This window comes from Quercus suber, unplaced genomic scaffold, assembly GCF_002906115.3.
Source record: "Quercus suber isolate HL8 unplaced genomic scaffold, Cork oak 2.0 scaffold_137, whole genome shotgun sequence".
NCBI classification, from domain to species: domain Eukaryota; kingdom Viridiplantae; phylum Streptophyta; class Magnoliopsida; order Fagales; family Fagaceae; genus Quercus; species Quercus suber.
This window is the reverse complement of record NW_027069599.1, coordinates 1241473-1254641: the sequence shown is the minus strand read 5'-3', so window position 1 is coordinate 1254641 and position 13169 is coordinate 1241473. Positions and strand designations below refer to the sequence as shown.

The 13169-nt window shown below is 34.8% G+C and overlaps 1 protein-coding gene and 1 non-coding gene across 3 annotated transcripts in view; one reads left to right on the top strand and one right to left on the bottom strand.

Moving 5' to 3' along the window:
* Positions 1–3568, bottom strand: part of LOC111999384 (uncharacterized) — a 63785-nt gene extending 60217 nt beyond the window's left edge. Inside the window, exons 1-4 of one of the 2 annotated variants that reach the window (XM_024031510.2) lie at positions 3125–3566; positions 2124–2271; positions 1584–1676; positions 8–442 (exon numbers count right to left, since the gene is read on the bottom strand). In XM_024031510.2, the coding sequence (XP_023887278.2) occupies positions 431–442; positions 1584–1676; positions 2124–2271; positions 3125–3447 (576 nt within the window). In that variant the 5' untranslated portion in view covers positions 3448–3566 and the 3' untranslated portion in view covers positions 8–430. Of the gene's footprint in view, positions 1–7; positions 443–1583; positions 1677–2123; positions 2272–3124 lie in introns of those variants that run through there. The other variant, XM_065776634.1, reaches the window with a different exon arrangement.
* A 2679-nt stretch (positions 3569–6247) lies between these two features.
* LOC111999381 (uncharacterized) lies at positions 6248–7762 on the top strand. Its single transcript, XR_010630155.1, has 3 exons — positions 6248–6329; positions 6469–6584; positions 7648–7762. It is a non-coding gene; the product is annotated as an uncharacterized LOC111999381 (transcript).
* The last annotated feature ends 5407 nt before the right edge of the window (positions 7763–13169 follow it).

The window sequence follows — 13169 nt, the reverse complement described above, 5'->3', positions numbered from 1 at the left end:
GAAATTTATTATGAAACAAATGAAGGAGTCAAATATTTGGAAACATAACCGTTTTGCAACATATAAAATGCAGGGGGAAAATGCTGAAATTTAATAGGTACTCATCAACTAATGGTGCCCCACTGTTGATCAAATAATGTGGTTTATTCTGGCATTCTTCTGCTTATGCTATGGTGATTCAAGCAGTTTGGGCTCGAGCCACAACTGCAATCAGGAGGATCACAACAGAGAGAAGCAATGATGATCTAATTTTTCCTCCATCTGCTCCTTGTTTCCTTCCGTGGGATTGTTACTCTTGGGAGGTTGAAATAGCTCGTTCACTAGAGACAGAAATTTCTCAATGAGCTCTATAACTTTTGCTTTTGTTGCATCCAAAATCCACTTTAATATACGTGTAGCCAAGTCTGGTTCTCATTAGAAATTAGAGGCCTTACATAATTAACTACATGGATAAAATGAGAATAAGTTATTTATAGAAATGAGAAATAAATTATAGGAATATTCATGTTATTGGTTAAGTGATCAAGTCTCACATAGGATAATACTGACTAGAGTAACAAGTGGTAATAGAATTTTGTTGATTAAACCCTCGGGGTAAGCTTTTGAGTTAAGGTGTTGTTCCAACATGTTATCAAGCCCTCAAAAAAGACCCTAAGATGTTACTCTCAACTTCCACAAATCCAAAATCATAATAGCAAGAAAGATTTTTATTTTATCCAAACCCAAAGAAAAAAGAAAAAACCACTGATTGCTCTAAAAAGCACTTCTAAAAACCACTGCCAAAGCCTTGAACAAAACACACACACATAAGTAAAATCCTAAGATCCAATGCTCCGAGTTTTGTTGAGGCCTTTCATAAGGGCTTTCATTGCTTGAAATTCATACATTGTTATCCAAGCCTTGAACAATAATTTTCAAACCTCTATAATTTTATAGCAGCAAGGGCACAACTGTTTTGTCTCTTTTGTGTGTATCTAAATAACCACAACCATAAGCTACTAACTCTTACCCTATATCGCTTCATATATCCATTCACCTGTTGGATGTTTTCATGCTAGAAGTCTACTCCAAAGTTGTATTTTTATTAACATATATTACAACACCACCACCAACACATAATATCCAAAGGCCATTTAATGGTTGAGATAGTTGGTTCTAGACAAATGAAACCCCATGAGAGTGAAAATCACATGCAAGTTTCTCTAGAAATGAGAGGAGATAGGGATCAAATGGCCTGAATACTTGGGGCCTTCTTATACACCCTTATACCCAATCGGAGAGTTGTAACTTTAGGAACAAACACAACCCTCTGTAGAGTAATATCCATTCACTAGAGAAACTAATTGCATTGGAAGTTATCACCACTCTACTTCTCTAGGAGACAAAGTAGGAAATTTTATATGAGGAATGCCACCATTGTTGTGGTGTGATTACCCCTCCAATACCAACAGAGATGCATCTAACCATAAGACAGACAGATTTTCCAATTGAAAGAGTCACTTGGCCAAACAAATAAAAGAAAAGAATATATTTCTTGTGCATCTATTAACACAAACCAAATATGTGATGAGAATAGTGAAAACCTGCGTAGGGTGTCCATTGAAACTCTCGAACTGACTCTTCCTCAAAATTGCATCCCAAACAGCTTTATCAGATGCTAGAGAAACCACTAGTCTCTGCATTCAAGTTAGATTCCTTAAAGGGACATACAATAGCAGGTAAAGATTCCTACTGTCTGTCCAGAGAAAAGAAAAACAAAACATACCAATTTTAAGTATTTGAAACCCATTATTTGATTTATATATGGTTTTTTGAATTGGAAAAGAAATTTGCATAGACGAAATGACATTTTCCTTACAGATGAAACAAGTAAGAGTCTAAAGATAAAAATAAACATAGATCCAAAAAAAAAAAATCAGCAAAGAAGAGGAGGGGATGAATAGGAACAAGACGTTTGCAACTTTGGTAAGGTACAATACTTCTGAAGGACTCATCTTTGAGCCAATCATGTCAGAAATGCTTTTGGTAAAACAATTTTCAAATTCTAAGATTATCCAAAGGGAGAATTGGACCTTGACCAAGTTTGAAGAATGCCCACATTAAAGTCTAAACCAAGAATTTACCTTAACAGTAGGATCTGTTTGCAGCATTTGAAATGCATCACAAAGCCTTCTATATCCTTGAGATAGCAATAGTCTTGGATCAAAACAATCCAATTTCTGCTCTAGCCATTTCAACTCTGACGCAGATGAGGATTTCCCAAGCATAAAACTGTTTATGAAAACAATCTGATCAGAAAATTGTAATATTTTTTTATGGGAATGTATATTGAAACAGCATAAAGGATTTATACAGGTAACAAAAGCCAATTATCCTTAGAATCACCTTGGTATTGTTTTAAAACTTATCCAAGACAAGTTAAACTTGAGAAATAGAAGTTGGTGTTAGAACATAAATGACCTTATCAACTACTGGAATCATTCAAAGTGACATCATGGACACAAATTTTTCCAGCAAAAAATTCAATTTTTTAGAATGCTTCTTTCTGAAGTTCTATCTTGAACAATAAACCATGGTTTTAACTTCTAATAGGAAAGTTGCCCAGATCATTCTTAATAAAGTTACATGATACTGCTTAAGAATGGAGATATCCTAATTTGGTATATGGGATCTTGAGCACAGATAACCTAGTTTCACAATGTAGCAGACCTGAACAGCAGCTAAAAGCTGCAGAAAAATCCGAACTGAAAGTGTATTATTAGGTAATTATATGCTTCATAGCACTTCAAAAACTTTTCCGATTTGTATTACATACTAATAAAGAATTAAGCGGAGTCATCAGTCCTGCCCATATATGAGCTCTCTTATTTTGTAAACTATTTCCAAATAACCCAAATTAGCAACCTAAAAATTTAATTTCAATAAGAACTTAAAGTAGTCTTCCAAATTGAATCATTAGGACTAAAAAATTTTAACAAAAGGATCACCAAAATAGAGATAAGGCAGTGACATAGTCGATTTTTTTTTATTAAACTGGCATTAGAATTTAGATGCAGATTTTTCAATATTACAAAAACTGAAAACGTGCATAATCAGAAAAAAGAAGCATGATTGTACTACTCACTTTTGGAGGGCATGAATTGAATTTTCAATCTCCAACTGGGATGGAACTTGTCCAAAGACAAGATTATAGAGAGACCCAGTTGCTCCTTTTTCTTCTCTTCCGTCCACAGTCTCCAGTTTTCCACAAGTTTCACTGTGGCTGGAGCATCTAGTAGCAGAACAAGATGTTGTAAGATTTCCAGCAAAAGTTGCTGCAACTGGAAGGTTTAGATTATTAGAAGAAGATGAAGAAGAAAAAGAAGGTGGTGGTAGAGAAGGAAGATTAGAGGAAGAAGTTTTGAACTGCATCTTAGGAAGGTCAATATGCAGTGCTCCTCCTCCCATGGCTTCTCCACTCTACTGTGTGTACTCTTTATCTTCTCTTTCCAATTTTGGTTATATCCTATTCCTAGGCTAGATTGAACTGAAGCGTACGAAAGGTTGGTGGAGAGTGTGGGCACTGTGTGTATCTATTTCTTATTAGTGTTACGTGTCAAAGTCTCAAATCTCAAGAAAATGAGTCTAAGATTTGCTCCATGGTGAGTGCCTGATAGCTCGGATTAGTGGATAGCATCAGCCTTTGATGCCAAAAATTTTATCTTTTTCACAGAGATTATTTTATCTATTTTACTATTTTATTTTACAAAACATTCAACGTTATGGTATTTTTATTTTAGCATTTAATGTATTAAAATAATATAAATAACATAATAAAAATAATATATCCACTACAATAAATAACAACCACAATTTCAATTACATAAAATATTTTATATTGCTACTGTGCAGAGCTACTCAAGAGCTAAAAATTTTAGCTACGGCTCCACCAATGCAACCCTATTTTTGTAGTTTGTAGTGCTAAAAATAGCATTTTAGCAAATACATTTAGCTTAAATTGTGTGAAAATCTCTTATTCTAATTGAATTCCACCTTCACCAAAAACTTTGGTATATGCTAAAAAACCAAGAGGGAATTCTTTTTTAACATTGCACGATACAGTGTAAATTTACATGATAGATACACAAAAAATAGTAAATATTATACATTTTTTACAAATGTGTATAACATTTAGTGTGTCTATAATGTAAATTTATATTGTAAGTATGATGTATCCTGGGGAGTGAAAGTGCTAGTGATATGATGAAATTTACTTAATATTAAAAAAATGCATAACTTTGGTTAGATTATTTAAAACATATGAAATTACAATATACTCTCTTCTTATGTTTTCCCCCTTTTCAATATTAAATAAATCTTTTTCCCCTCTTTATTACATCAATAAATGCACCTTATCTGCAAACTTGCAAACTGAGTTCTTATATTGGGTCCCATAAGAATATGTTAAACATTAAAATCAACGTGACTAACGCTTAGACAAGTACACAACCACATCATACCAACGTTTTTCTTGAGTTAATGCTTTGTCTTAATCAATTCCATTCAATTAATTCTAAAAAGGGAAAAAAATCCATTTAATTGAATTTGGGATTGGGATTGGCTCAAAGTCTTTAATAAATATACACCATGAATCTATTTTTGGTACCAGTCAAAACCAACAAGAAATTTATAAAAGTTCTATCCAAAAGAAAAGTTATTAAAAGTCTTTTGGTCTCAAATTAAAAAAAGAATTAGGACCATACCTTTCCTTTGTCCAAACTCCAACTCAGGATTTAATCATTTACTTAAAATAGTAATCTTTATAGTGAGTGAACATTATTATTACAAATAATAGGACAAAATAAAAGAAGGGACGGAAGAAAGAAATAAGAAGAAGATAAATTATATTTTAAATCAAATAGTTTATAAATTAGGGGTCATATAAACCACTTTTTTTTAAAGAGAGTTTCAACCTACGACATTTGCTCTTGATGATAACTCTTCATTGTTAGATGAAGATACCAATTAGTTTTTTGTGTAGGTTGGAATTGACCTATAAGTCTCTTATTCAACTATAAAAAATTTTACCAGTTAAGTTAATTAGAACTCACATAGATCATATAAACTTAAATCTTGAACTCGCAAAAGTTTCAAATCAAAGCCTATATCTTTAAAAACATTTAAGGCTGTAATTTGAAACCTTTGAAGTTATGGGTCCAGATTGGAAATAGCAATAAGGTGTAAAATGTAATTTATTTATTATTTACTAAATCAACCAAACCAAGTTTTAATTGAGTCTTAATTTGTATGGGCCCCGACGCATGCATCAATGTTATTCTGAAAAAGGACAACTAAGATTCAACGTTGATAATTAGGGATGGAATTGAATTGCCTAGCTTGGCAAACAGAGAGTGTGCCACCAGAGACTATTAGTGATTGTGTGAAAAATCGGTTCATGTATAAGCATTTTCTCTCAAAATCATAATTTTTTGCTTCTAAGTTTTGTTTGATGTGAGAGACGGTGTCCCACACCTATTTGTTTCTATTGGGGCCAACCCGTGTGAATGAGTAAGATTATACTGGTACCTCTCAAAATGACGGTTTAATTAATTATATTTTTCCTATAAATAGAGGGTTTTACTGGGTTGTCACTTATTTTATTGAAAATGAAACAAAATAAAGAAAACCATGTGATGTAATGTTATTTATTACATGGTTTCTTTCTCCCCTTATCCTCTTCCATTTCTTTACCTCTCACAGTCTCAAACTTTTGGTTTATGGTTGGTTACTCTCATTGGTCTTAACCCTTATCGATTTTCTCATTCCCTCTCAATCTTCCAATATTTTCAAATTCACGCCATCATCAAGTTACAATTGTTGAAATCAATGAGACCAACTAAACCTAGTTCTTATCTTGGGTCGACATTCCCGTTGATCTTTGTGGGAATGAATTCCTACTTCCTTTGATATCCACTCGAATATTTACCTGAATGACAGGTTTAGGTGCAACTCGAGTTTGACCGATTTGTGATCACCTTACCATAATCATCCTTTTAAAAAAAAAAATAAACATAAAAATAAAAAATGAAAGGGTAATATGTCCAATTAATAAAATAATAATAAAGTTTTAACTAACTAACTAACAACTTCAACGTGTGAAGTTAAAGACATGAAAATAATAATATGGAAAGTCCAAAATATAAAACCGAAACCGCTCTACTATAGAATTTTGGTAAAATCTAAAAACTATAAAAATGTTTCAGTATGAGACACAGAAAAAACCTGTCCACTTGAGATTTTGAAAATTAATTGATTTGTAAATTTGTGAAAGCCCATTAAGACATTAACAGGTCTCTCCCATCGTCTCATTTCCATTTTTCTCTTTCTTTCTCATTCATTCACATTCTCCATTTCCTTATAAACACATTTTCTATCTCTCTCTCTCTCTCGCTCTCTGTGATTTTGTGTTGATTTGTTTGTTGAGATCAGATCACAGATCAAATGGGTGATGGGAATGCATCACGTTACGTGAAGTTGGTCAGAGATCAAGCCCCTGCCGAAGATATCACCCTGGAGAGCTTAACCAACCCATTCAAGTCCCACAGGTTCTCTCTCTCTCTCTGTGTCACCAAATTTTTTTTTTTTATATATAATTCTGATTCTTCGAATTACATATTCTTGTTTGTATGTGTGTTTGCGAAAATGGGTTTGTGTTTTTTTTTTGTTTCTCATGCAATTCGGTCAATGCTGCGATGTTTTTTGCTCTGTTTTTTTGTTTGTTTTATAACTATTAATAGTTGTTTCACTTTTTGTTTTGTTCTGTTTGGTTGCCGAGAAAATGGGAAGGGAAAGATTTGTTGGGAAGCGTTGAAAAAAACAATGTGATTCGTGTATTGTGTCTCATTTTCCGTTTCCACACTTTTCCCGCTAAATTTCTCATCTCTGTTTACTTTTTTGCGGTGGATGCTTGTATGAATGTAAGTATAAATATACAATTTGAAGGTTTGGACATTTGAGCGTATTGGCGATTATGGGGTATTCAATTCAATGACTATGTAGAATATCTTAGCCCAATTAGTTTCTTGCTTTTATATTAACCAAAGGGTTGCAAATTGTATTAGATATAATATAATGAACATGTGGCTGACCCTGACTAATTTGTCAAGGATCCATAGCTGACCCCAAAATTTGGGACTAAGTTTTTTTTTGTTGTTGTTGTTGTTTTATAATGAAAATTTGAATATGAAAGCCTTGGAATGAAAACCACATTTTTATATGGATGAATATGTTAAATTATGGTCAAATATTAAATTTACTATTTTCTATAAGCTAAGCTTGGAACAATCGGTAATTTATCAATACCAATAAGGCTATTATTTTTTTAATGATTTTAGTGGAATTTTTTTATTACTTTGTCTTGTTTCTCGTTTTCTAATTTGTTGGCCTTTTAGATTTTAGAGAATAGATTCATTTTGCTGTTCTCTTGTATATTTCTTGCGTACTGGTTGTGGCCCTTGCTGCCTATTTATAAATACATTATTTAATTACATAAAATTAAAATAAAAAAAAGAAGAAAAAAGAAAGAGTGATTCCATTGCATGGATTCCAATCAGAACATGAATATCATTATTTTCTTTTTTAATAACTGGTTCAATCTCCTATTGACAGTTAGCCATCCATAGATGTATTGAATGTGGGCAACCCCTACCGAAAGTTACCAGCCCCTTCCGATGAAGATTGGACAACTGGGATTTTTGGCTGTGCTGAAGATACTGAAAGTTGTAAGACTATTATCTGCTTCAATATTATGGACTTGACATTCAAATTATGATTCATTGCCTTTTTTCGTTTGGAATTCAATATTGATAAATAGATTTTTTTTTTTTTTGAGAGATTTCCAACCTATGGTGTCCTCTCCTGATGATAGCTCTTTATCATCAGACCAAGACACCAATCAATTTGGTGTAGACGGAGATTGAACCCTAGATCTCTTATACAACCATCAGAGACTTTACCAGTTGAGCTAACTAGAACCTGCTAATAAATGGATAGGAAGACAAGTTTCTGAGCTAAACATCCTTGAAAATAAACATGTTTTAAAACACCTTGCCATGCCTATTTTGGGTACACGTTCAATTTGAATATATTTTAATGTTTTTTGGTAGGTGTTTCTCAACAGCTGAGTTTTGGGAGGGAGGGTCTATGAAGAAAATCCTAGGTGGAAGGTATTGAGAAGTGATTAGGTCATTCACAACTTGCTTGGGTTTCATTGTGTGATTGGATTTTAGGACTTACACGTGGGACCATCACATGAATTTAATTAAAGCAAATTTTAAGTTTACCAATCACAAAGGGATACTTAATCACGCTGTAGATTTGGATATCTCTAGACTTTCTCTTACTAGAAACAATGAAGAAAAATATAGACTATTCCGAGTTGGCTTTGCGTTGAGCCCAACTTTTTCTTTACAAAGTGTTTACTGTTCTGCTTTGTCGTCCTACCTTTCTCCTTGGACGTTCTATTTGGTCCTTTTATAACATGCATATTTTCTTTTGGAAGACTTAAGATTTAAGAATACTATATGCATGTGAAATGAGTAGATCGTGAAAGTTGGTAGGGCCACATGATTTGGTGTTTGTATGAAAAGCGATACCTTATCATGTGCCGAAAGACCGCCTTTTGAAGCCTTTCTCATAGAGACTTGGTAATGTCATATTGGTCTTGACAACGAATCAGGATTTCATTGCCATGATAATTAGCCTTTTATATACTGAGGTAGTGACAATATATTATTGTTTAGACCTGAGAATGGGAAAGCAATCCTTTTTAACCATGCATAAGCAACTCATTAATGTGAGTGGAAGAACACAGATGAATTTAGAAAAAGCGATGCAGGGTTCACAACCTGAGATGTATGTAGCATTGTTTAAATGGTGTTGGATACTGCAGGCTGAAGCTGAATTACAAACAGATAATGTTATGGATGAAGTTAACTTGGCAAACGTGGTTGATAATATTCATTATAGAAGACTGGAAGTATGTGAGTTTTCCTTCAAGACCTTCAGGAATTTACTTGTTAAACAAATGTAGGAGTTCAAATATTTGAAAACATAACCGTTTTGCAACATATACAATACAGGGGGAAAAAATGCTGAAATTTAATAGGTACTCATCAACTAATGGTGCCCCCACTGTTGATCAAATAATGTGGTTTATTCTTGCATTTCTCTGCTTATGCTATGGTGATTCAAGCAGCTTGGACTCGAGCCACAACCGCAATTAGGAGGATCACAACAGAGAGAAGCAATGATGATCTAATTTTTTCCTCCATCTGCTCCTTGTTTCCTTCTGTGGGATTGTTACTCTTGGGAGTTTGAAATAGCTCGTTCACTAGAGACAGAAATTTCTCAATGAGCTCTATAACTTTTGCTTTTGTGGCATCCAAAATCCACATCAATATACGTGTAGCCAAGTCTGGTTATTCATTTGAAATTAGAGGCCTTACATAATTGACTACATGGATAAAATGAGAATGATTTAGTTATAGAAATGAGAAAGAAATTATAGGAACATTCATGTTATTGGTTAAGTGATCGAGTCTCACATAGGATAATACTGACTAGTGTAACAAGTGGTAATAAAATTTTGTTGGAATAAACCCTCTGGGGTAAGCTTTTGAGTTAAGGTGTTGTTCCAACATGTTATCAAGCCCTCAAAAAAAGACCCTAAAATGTTACTCTCAACTTCCACAAATCCAAAATCATAATAGCAAGAAAGATTTTTATTTTATCCAAACCCGCATTAAAAAAGAAAAAAGAAAAAACGACTAATTGCTCTAAAAACCACTGCCAAAGTCTTGAACAACACACACAAGAAAAATCCTAAGATCCAATGCTCCGAGTTTTGTTGAAGCCTTTCATAAGGGCTTCTTCTTAAATTTATACATAGACCAAGCCTTTAACAATAATTTTCAAACTCTTATCTTTTATAGCAGTAAGGGCACAACTGTTTTGTCTCTTTTGTGGTTGTAAGGTTGAATTTAATCAACTATTCTATTGGCTTTATTCCGTGCCAAATTTGCTTGTAATTCAGCATTTAGAAACCCTCTATTTAGGTGGAAATTATGTAAGGGTAGTGTGTGAGAGAGTGTGAAGAATTGCTCAAGATTGTGCAGTGAAGTAGGGACTCGCGATTGGATCTCATGGGTGGCTCGCAACTTGCAAGCCACCAGAAGATGCTCACGTGCCAAGGATGCGGAGAAGCTGAAGCATCATGCTAGCTGGAGCACTACAAGACAAAAAGTCCAGACTGGTCGTTCAGTTACCTCACGGCTTGAACTCATGGCTCAGTCAAGTCACAAGGCCAAGTCGCCAACCAACTCTGTTTTAGAAAAATGACTTTTTGCATTCCAAACACCCACCACTATATATAGACCCTTATACCCACAAAATGTAGAGAGCTTCCAGAGAGAATTTTGAGAGAGAAACCCTAGAGAAAAACAAGATTGATTCATCCACAATCTTTACATAGAGACTCCTCAAATTCCTCTACTCTCACTCTCTCCACTGTTACATCCTTGAGAGGTTCTTACCCAAATCCTTTTCTCACCATACCCACATATGTCAGAAGGCTATTTGGTGTTTTAGGAAGCAGTTAGGAAGGGACCAATAGTTATTGGTTAATGCTATAGTCTATAGCGGAATCCAATAAGCTAGAAAAAACAAAGGTTCGGCGTAACCTCATTGGAAAAAGAAGCTTGAAGGGCTTAGGTAAACTGAGTAAATTAGACTTGGAGGGTCTATTGCTGTTCATATATTCCAACTTCATTTTCTAGTGGATTATTGACCGCTTGGAGGGCAGCGGAGAGATTTTACGCCGAGAGCTTCAGTTTCCTCTTCTATAACACATTGTTGTGTTGTCCTTGTGTTTGCATCTCTCTTCCCTTAATCTTTGCCATTTAATTTCTGCTGTGGATGTGATTTTATTTGGTGTAGATTGTTTATCAATTCTGTTTTTAGCTTATGTTTATTTTCCGCACGTACATTGTTTGATATTAAGCTTGAATTGGTAATTTATAATTTTGGGGTCTAAACATTCATAGTATTTTATACGCTATTTGAACATTCAATTGGTATCAGAGTGAATGCACTCTTTGTGGTTTAAACACCTTAGTGCGATCCTTGACTCCATATTGAGATGGACCGGTCTCAATCTTTAAATGCACCACCATACTTGGGCTTCAGTTTCCTTTTCGATAACACATTGTTGTGTTGTCTTTGTGTTTGCATCTCTTTTCTCTTAATCTTTGCCATTTAATTTCTGTTGTGGATGTGATTTTATTTGGTGTAGATTGTTTATCAATTCTATTATTAGCTTATGTTTATTTTCCGCACGTATATTGTTTAATATTAAGCTTGAATTGATAATTTATAATTTAGGGGTCTAAACGTTCATAGTATTTTACACGCTATTTGAACATTCAATTGGTATCAGAGTGGGTGCACTCTTTGTGGTTTAAACACCTTAGTGCGATTCTTGACTCCGTATTGAGATGGACCGGTCTCAATCTTTAAATGCACTACCATACTTTGATGGTAGCAACTATGCCTTTTGGAAAGTCAGGATAAGGGCATTTTTGTGTTCAATGGATGAAACCGTTTCAGATACGGTGGATATTGGATGGACTAGGCCAGAGGCTGCCAAATCCACGTGAGATAAGGCAACCCTCGCAGTGTCTAATGCAAATAGCAAAGCACATAACGCTATTTTTTGTGGTGTGTCTCCAGAAGAGTTTCACAGGATATCTCACATTTCTATTGCTAAGGAGGCATAGCAGATATTAGAGACCATGTATGAAGGAACGAAGAAAGTGAAGGATACCAAGCTACAGATGCTGACTACTCGTTTCGAGGAGCTAAAAATGAGTAAGGACAAGTCTTTTGACTCTTTCTATAGCAACCTGAATGAAGTAGTCATTGGCAAGTTCAACTTGGGGGAGAAAACAGAGGACTCCAAAGTTGTGAGAAAAATCCTTCGTTTGTTACCAGAGAGCTTCCATGCCAAGGTGACAGCGATTGAAGAGAGTAAGGACCTTGATGATATCAAAATCCAAGAACTGATTGGCTCACTTCAAACTTATGAATTGTCATTTCCCACACAAAGGAAGAGCAAATCTCTTGCTCTTAAAATGGTTGATGAAAGAGTCGAAGCTCACGACTCATCAGATGAGAATGTTGTCGATAAAGATGTGGCATATTTGGTGAAAAATTTCCGAAAGTTCTTGAAATTCAAGAACAATGGAAAATTTGGTGGTAAGGGAAATTCTAAAGTTCTGGGAAGGAGAAAAAGGAATTCAAAAAGAAAGATGGAAAGGAATCCCAATCTACACAAGGAATCACCTGCTTCGAGTGCAACGGACATAGACATTTCAAGAAAGAGTGTCCCAATTATTTGAAATCGAAGGGCAAGGCGTATGCCACAACTCTTAGTGACTCAGATTCATCCAATTCTGATTCTGAGGAAAGCTGTGATAGAAAAGGGAATTATTCTGCTTTTATGACTATTGCTCATGTTGAGTCTTCGGAGGACTTGAATTTGCTTGTACAAGAGCTTGGGGAGCATAGTGATGAGGAATCAATGGGAATTGTAGAAGAATCGGATGGTGAAAAAGATAACAGTACAAGGGGCCTTCAAGACAACTTCAATTCACTCCTTAAGAAATCAGGAGAATATGTACATGTGGCCAAGGCAACCGTGAAAAGGATGAAGAAGGCAAAGAATGACTATAGAAGTCCCCTAGTGCAACATAAGGAGGCCAAGTGTGAGATAGAGACACTGAATGGAGAGCTTACTGAAGCCTATTCAAAGATAAAATTTCTTGAGCTTGAGGTAGTTCAAGCAAATGCCAAGGTAGAGAGGGTCTCCACTAAGAAACTAGATAATGTCATTTCCTCTAAAAAAACAATTCTTAGACAAATCCAAGTTAGGATATACCGGATAAAGTAGTTCAGCTATCAAAATCACTAAAGAAGTGAAGTTTATGCGAGCCAAAGAACCTGTAGTGGCTGCCTCTATACCTAAGAAAGTAGGGGATGAAAAGAGGAAGAACATGGCTGACCAAAGGGTGTTGAACAAGCCCTGTAACCAATCAGTGATCAAACCTGAAGCTAGAGGGAAATCTCTTCCAAGA